General features: G+C 41.4%; 3 protein-coding genes across 4 annotated transcripts in view; 2 read left to right on the top strand and 1 right to left on the bottom strand.

Moving 5' to 3' along the window:
- p2rx5 (purinergic receptor P2X, ligand-gated ion channel, 5) overlaps positions 1 to 7297 on the top strand; it is a 23092-nt gene that overhangs the window by 4103 nt on the left and 11692 nt on the right. The window lies entirely within an intron of this gene.
- Positions 12 to 1635, bottom strand: LOC104963935 (RILP-like protein 1). 2 transcript variants are annotated; one of them, XM_010792630.1, is made up of 4 exons: positions 1194 to 1635; positions 766 to 920; positions 585 to 683; positions 12 to 453 (listed from the first exon to the last, which is right to left on the bottom strand). In XM_010792630.1, the coding sequence occupies exons 1-4, from the start codon at positions 1392 to 1394 to the stop codon at positions 387 to 389; spliced, it is 522 nt and encodes a 173-aa protein (XP_010790932.1). In that variant the 5' UTR covers positions 1395 to 1635; the 3' UTR covers positions 12 to 386. The 2 variants fall into 2 exon arrangements, with proteins under 2 accessions (XP_010790932.1, XP_010790931.1); XM_010792629.1 differs by having other exon boundaries at positions 15 to 453; positions 766 to 923; positions 1194 to 1630.
- LOC104963941 (polyubiquitin-B) lies at positions 4429 to 6355 on the top strand. The gene is given in 11 exon segments (XM_010792637.1): positions 4429 to 4460; positions 4697 to 4802; positions 4805 to 4933; positions 4935 to 4964; positions 4966 to 5116; positions 5184 to 5278; positions 5281 to 5340; positions 5343 to 5375; positions 5377 to 5415; positions 5651 to 5807; positions 5810 to 6355. Coding segments are annotated over 11 exon segments (1317 nt in total). The 3' UTR covers positions 6295 to 6355.

The following is a 7297-nucleotide window of genomic DNA, read 5'->3' as shown; positions in this document are numbered from 1 at the left end:
ATTTGTAAGATTATTGTGGACATTATTATATCTTATATTGACTATTATTTCGCATTATTATACATTTGTGACCCGCTCGATCAGTTGGAAGTCAGAAAAAAGGCAGAATCAGTATAATCTCTCTTCAAAGCAGTGTATAGGTTATTATAAAAATAATCCATTTCAATTATGCCAATGTGTGGTTGTTTTCCTGCATTTTCATTTTTTTATTTTGCTCTGTTTGGGACATTTCTGGGCATACAAGACATGCAAGAGAATGCCACAGAAATTGAATCTGGGGTTTGCTTCCATCGGTTGTCAAGCAGCTTAACTTTAACTGTGGCTTGGGAACGCTGGTGATGTCAAGCGGTGGAGGAGAGACCAACTTTGAATGTTGTTTTTGCAAATTACACTGTCCAATCCAACTTCCTTTCACTTGTTATGTCTCTCTGATAACATCTGTAGGATACTATGCTGAAAATATACACAGGGAAAGTCCTTCAGAAGGAACTAAAACAGGCGGGGGACGTTCATCTTGACACACTTGTACACTTGGGTGAATTATAAAAAAGGTGTACAACAGTCAAGTCGGATTCATTACTCACAAGCGTCTAATTCCTGATTCCACCTGATCAGTTGAAGTGGACCACGGTGGAGGAGATGGAGGACACTCAATGGAGCTGACGTCATCCTCGAACTCCTCACTGAGGGATGTGGAAGAGGTAACTGTTAACCTTTGCCTGAGTTGAATGTACAGTACAGATCATCTTAATTAAAGATACATACCTTTTACAATAAGCCAGCTCTTCCTGCAGTATGAACACTTGGGCCTTGAGTTGATTCTTCTCCTGCAGGACGTCCCGCAGCTCCTGCAGGGTGAAGCGAGGTGTGTCCGTCTCCAGGCTGTCTGACTCCTCCTTTGGCTTTGTATCAGTTGACACCTTCTGCAGAACAAACATCCACCATTTCTCTCAAGCATGAGGGTTAAGACTGATACATGTCTGCCAACACATGGTGTTAGTGGGGACATATCAGACGACGAACCACAAAAGAAAGCAATGAGATAATAATAACATTTGTCTCCAAAATGTTTGTAAAGCCTAAAGGACACACAAGATCCACAGAGGGATCATGCTTTGTGTTTATTGTAAATAGTCTTATAGTGGGTCTCTGCTATAACCGGTCTGTGTACAGGAGAGTAAAAAAAGTGTTACCAGTGACAGTGCTGTGGTTTCCTCCTCTTCGTCATCCTCTTCCTTATTATTTTCTCTCTTCGATGACCTCCGGAGAACCGAAGGACTCTTCTCATGCTCGAAGCAGTTTGCCAGGAAGCCAGGGTCCCCTCCACACTCCACCCACACTGACTTTGGTTTGAGGGAGTTTGATGTCGAAGGCTGGATTGGGAACACAAGCATCCACTTAGGCACAAGAACACCTGCCAAATGAACTATGGATGAACCTCATTTTAACGCAATTGACTCTTTCTGACTTTCTGGTTGTAAGCAGGATTACGGAAAAACTGCTGACCACGATTTCATGAAGATTGGTAAAAGAGGACAGCATGGGCCAAGGAGGGAGCTATTACATTTGTGAGGTGATCAACGTCAAACTCCCTCAAACCGCTCCTCCGCTCCCTTCACTGGCTTCCGGTAACTGCTAGAATCCACTTCAAGACACTGGTACTTGCGTACCATGCTGTGAATGGATNAGCAAGATATATGATTTCATACCTGTCAGAGAGTGACGTCTACCGCATCTCCTGACATCTCTGGTGACAGACTTGATACTGTAATCATAGTATCTGTCAAAGATGCGGTAGACGTCACTCTCTGACAGGTATGAAATCATATATCTTGCTACACTGGATAATGCTTACTAATCTGACTTCTCCTGCAGAGATCAACGGTTCCATCTTCGCTTAGCAGTGAAACCTCCAACCGAAGTAGCACTCATCAGGCACTGGATCCATAACCAATGTAAACCCTGTAAAGAAAATATATAATTTAAAAAAAAGGTTAATATACTTACATGTCCATCTATGCTAATATTCTATTCTAATAGCCTACCCATTTCCAGTGTTATTATTGACTGATTTACATTGAATGATATCCACGCTAACAGTAGACTACATCAATAGCTAGCATCATGAGAAATAAAAACAAATGTATACAAATGTGAAATAATAGTCAATATAAGATATAATAGTTTCCACAATCATCTTAGAAATAAAATACTCACAGATTATGCTTCATCAAGGGCATAAAAGAAGTGGATGGATGATCCAAAGAGTTGCATTCCCCAGCGTGTTTTTGTCTTAACTAGCAAACTCAAATAGCTAGGAATAATAAAGGAACTGCACCATCGGGAGCGCCAAATACAGTCTGGAGGCAGAATACTTATGACAACAAAATCTTGCAATTATGGTATAATTACATAATCACAGGGTATATTACACTTTAGATGAAATGGTTACAAGATGTTTTAAATGTGACATGAAAAGCATATACATTTTTATTTTTTAAATCCATTGGTCTGGATCTCAAAAGCTCAATGGGTGTAGGAAGGTTCATCCAGCGACCTGTTTTGCTGGCTTGGCATAAAAGGGTTAATATTCATTAATTTGGAACACATGACCTCCTTTATGAATAAACATTGGATAAAGCAAATTTGGTGCATTTAATTTGAGAATTTTGCATGAAATCTCATAAATCCTTATTTTTCAGGGATTTGGGAATTTTGGGCATAAAGGGGTTAATATCCGAAAATGCTCAAGGGATATCACCGGGCACCCTCTTGGATTTTGAAGAGATACCCCGAGTGGCGTCGCCTGGCCTGGGCTAAGCCCCGAATGTTTCCAGGTCCAGGCGACGCTCCTGGGTACCCCCAAGCTACAAGAAATAGCAGAGAAACAAGGTTCAACCCCACGGCTCCCGGACTATTAATACATTTTTTTAAAGTGTATTTGAATTAGTAATATACTCCAGATTTGCGTAATAAAAAAACTGCATATGTTAAGAGAAATAAATAATAATATTAGAAAAGTAAATAATAAAAAAATAAACTGAAATACTATTTTCGTTTGTTTTAATAAGTATTTTTTATTTTGTAGTAAAACTGTAATTCAATCACAACATGTTAATATGATGTGGGTACATATTGTGTGTGTGTACCTTTTGCACGGCCCTGCCTGTTTATATCCCAGATGCCCAAGGAAAATAATAAGCAGTAACCAACTTATTTATAAACTACTAGGCCCTATTAGTAATATCACAGAAATATTAGCCTACCTATAAGGTGACGATAAAGGCACATTTCATTCAATATTAAGGCTTTTGGGTCATTCTACAGAAAAGGTGGAAGTACTGTCACTTACTTTTGCAGACACCAAAATACATGACGTTGATATAATACTCACATTCATTATATATGTTGAATAAATAGAGATTGTCTTTGCAATGGTACTAAATAAAAAACATTAAAAAATTGTTTTATACAAATTGCTATTTATTTAAAATGCCAAGTTCAAGGAACTACCTTGTCACTTTGATCATACATGGAAGTGGAGCCTATAGTTTTCATTTAAAAAAATGTTTTTTCAATAAATAAATCTCATTCATATTTACATAACATTACATACATTGATTATAACACTGAAATGGTAACAAAAAACGCAAATTATTATTAATAATATCCAATAAATGTCAGTCACCCAAAATTACGTCATTGGTGTTACTGCTACACAAAACGCTTTTATTTTTGAAATAATGTACTGTCTCTGAAGTGCCTCCTGTAACAAGAGATCATTTGAGGCAGTGCAGTGGACAAAAACATAAGGAAAGTCAAAAACGTCTTACTTTGTTTGTTAAAGGTGTCATTTTATCTTCAAATTTTACGTGCGTCTTTCAAGTCTGTCTTTAGTGTTACTCATTGCATAGCCCTAGGCAGGGCCGCCTTAATGCACGGGCTGACCTGGGCTGAAGTCCAGGGGCCTACGGAGATCGGGGGCCTATCATGAGCCAATTAAAAAAAAAATTAAAAAAAATTAAAAAAATTAATTTTTTTATTTTGGGTGTTTTAAAAAAAAAAGTTAAATAAACAAAGTCTTGGCTTTCAGAATATGAAACTTTCATTTCCAAAATCACACGATAAATACATTTTTGAAGCTTGTAAAGGGAAGACAACAGCTCTCCCTCCCACTCTGCTGTTCCACAGCGCCGCCCCCCTCCCTCCACTGAAATTATTAATGTAAAACGTATAGTANTTACAAGTAGACGCTTTCACTACATCTTTATATGAATAATAGGGATAATATAAAAAGACAAAATCGCTCCACCTCTTAACCATCTATCCATACGTGCAGCACGCCCATCACCTAGCCTGTTCTACACCATTCCCGCTTTTGGTTAACCTTAATTTTATGGGTTTCTCAATTTTGACATAGGTACAAACATGCAGATCTTTGTGAAGACCCTCACTGGCAAAACATCACCTAGAGGTTGAGCCAAGTGACACAATTGAGAATGTCCAAAGCTAAGATCCAGGATAAGGGAAGGCAATTTCCCCCTGGACCAGCAAAGGCTGATCTTTGCTGGCAAAGCAGCTGGAAGATGGCCCGCACCTCTCTCTGACTACAACATCCAGAAGGAGTCGGACCCTCCACCTTGTCCTCCGTCTGGAGGGGAGGCATGCAGATCTTTGTGAAACCTGCCACTGGCAAGACTATCACCTTAGAGTTGAGGCCCAGCGACAGTATTGAGAATGTGAAGGCTAGATCCCAGGGACAAGGAAGGTATTCCCCCGACCAGCAGAGGCTAATCTTATGCCGGCAAGCAGCTTTGAGGATGGGTCCGCAGCCCTGCTCCGCTACAACATCCAGAAGGAGTCACCCTGCCACCTTGTTCCTGCGTCTCAGGGAGGCATGCAGATCTTTGTGAAGACCCTCACCGGCAAGAGCCATCACCCTGGAGGTTGAGGCAAGTGACACCCATTGAGAACGTGAAAGCAAGATCCAGACAAGGAGGCATTCCCCCCGACCAGCAGAGTGCTGATCTTTGCCGGCAAGCAGCTTGCAAGGACTGGCCGCACACTCTTCCGACTAACAACATCAGAAGAGTCGGACCCTCCACCTTGGTCCTGCGTCTTCAGGGGAGGCATTCAGTCTTGTGAAGACCCTTCACTGCAAGACCATCACACTTGAGGTTGAGGGCAAGTGACTCCATTTGAGAATGTGAAGGCTAATGATCCAGGACAAGGAAGGGGCATTCCCCCCGACCAGCAGAGGCTGATCTTTGCTGGGCAAGCAGCTTTGAGGATGGCCGCACACTCTCCGGACTACACATTCCAGAAGGGTCGACCCTCCAACCTTGTCCCTGCGTCTCAGGGGAGGCATGCAGATCTTTTGTGAAGACCCTCACCGGCAAGACCATCACCCTGGAGGTTGAGGCAAGTGACTCCGCAGTTGAGAATGTCGCGCAAGGCCAAGATCAGGGACAAGGAAGGCATGTCCCCCCGACAGCAGAGGCTATCTTTGCTGTAAGCAGCTTGAGGATGTCGCACCTCTCCCGACTACACAACATCCAGAAGGACGACCCTCACCTTTGTCCTTTCGTCTGAGGGGAGGTTATGGCAGATCTTCGTTAAGACCCTTCACTGGCAAGGACATCACCTTGAGGTTGAGGCAAGTGACTCCATTGAGAATGTGAAGGCCAAGATCCAGGACAAGGAAGGCATTCCCGCCCGACCAAGCAGAGGCTGGATCTTTGCTGGTAAGCAGCTGAGGATGGTCGCGACACTCTCCGACTACAACATCCAGACAGGAGTCGACCTCCACTTGTCCTTCGTCTGAGGGGAGGTATGCAGATTCCTTCGTTAAGCACCCTCACTGGCAAGGACCATCACCCTTGAGTTGAGGCAAGTGACATCCATTGAGAATGTGAAGGCAAGATCCAGGACAAGGAAGGCTTCCCCCGACCGCAGAGGCTGATCTTTGCCGGCAAGCAGCTTGAGGATGGCCGCACCCTCTCCGACTACAACATCCAGAAGGAGTCAACCCTCCACCTTGTCCTGCGTCTCAGAGGAGGTATGCAGATCTTTGTGAAGACTCTCACTGGCAAGACCATCACCCTGGAGGTTGAGCCCAGCGACACCATTGAGAATGTCAAAGCTAAGATCCAGGATAAAGAAGGCATTCCCCCTGACCAGCAGAGGCTGATCTTTGCTGGAAAGCAGCTGGAGGATGGCCGCACTCTCTCTGACTACAACATCCAGAAAGAGTCCACCCTCCATCTCGTCCTGCGTCTGAGGGGCGGGCAATAAGTAATTATATGGTGAAGAGATTTAAATGACAACCTAACCCAATAAACGATGAGAGAATAAATAATGTGTTTTTGCCCTTATTTTGCTAATCTTTTCTTGAATAACACAATGACTAGTTTTCATGTTAAAATCCTACATCCAGATTAATTCTGTATTATTACTATAGGTAATCTTACGAAAGGCAATGTTTGAAAGTTGATGTTTTTTGTATTTAATATAATTGAGAATTTAACTAACTGGAATTACTAAGGGTTATTATTTAAATACAAGAATTCATAATTAAAAACGCAAGACTTCAGCTGGGTTATTATAAAAAAAAGTCAGTGGGTTTAACTGACTGCTCATACATTGCATCTCCAATACTCTCAAGAGATTTTTGTTAGGTTATGGTTAGTTGTTTTTCTTTATAATTTGTTTTAACAAGTGGTTCTATTGAGTTACATGAATAACTTTGATGAGTCAAACCAAGAAACTGAAGTTATGTGCACAAAAGTCAAAAGTTATATTGGCTTTTATTAGGGAATATTATCCAGGAAATCTTGTAAATTGCTCCTTGTAACAACCTCTAGGGTAAAATTAGTAAGGAAATGTTACTGTAAACACAGGCCCCTTATTGAATAACTAATTGCCACATTGAGACACTAGATGTCACTGTTTTACTGTTAGTTAGCACCCTCAATGTCCATAAAGTTGCATTTACACATTTCCTATCTCACTTAACAGACATTAATAACCACCCAGTTTAAAACCGTGTGGTTCTTAAACCGGGGTCTGTGGAAAGCTTTCTTGGATAAATACCAGAGAAAACATACTATCAAAATATAATGAGGAACATTAAATGTAGTTGAAAACTAGGGAAGAAGTAGGGAAGGTGTAACAGGTCAAAGAAATGCACTTTTAAGGGAAACTCCGCATTTTTTACACTTCAAAGTGTACAGGTCTGGGGGACTATATGTTTTAAGGGCTTTATACATGTTCGAAATCTTTTATATCATTTGTGAAT

The sequence above is a fragment of the Notothenia coriiceps genome, unplaced genomic scaffold, assembly GCF_000735185.1.
Source record: "Notothenia coriiceps isolate Sejong01 unplaced genomic scaffold, NC01 NC01_scaffold00036513, whole genome shotgun sequence".
NCBI classification, from domain to species: Eukaryota; Metazoa; Chordata; class Actinopteri; order Perciformes; family Nototheniidae; genus Notothenia; species Notothenia coriiceps.
The sequence above is the reverse complement of the archived record's forward strand: the minus strand, read 5'-3'. Positions and strand labels throughout refer to the sequence as shown.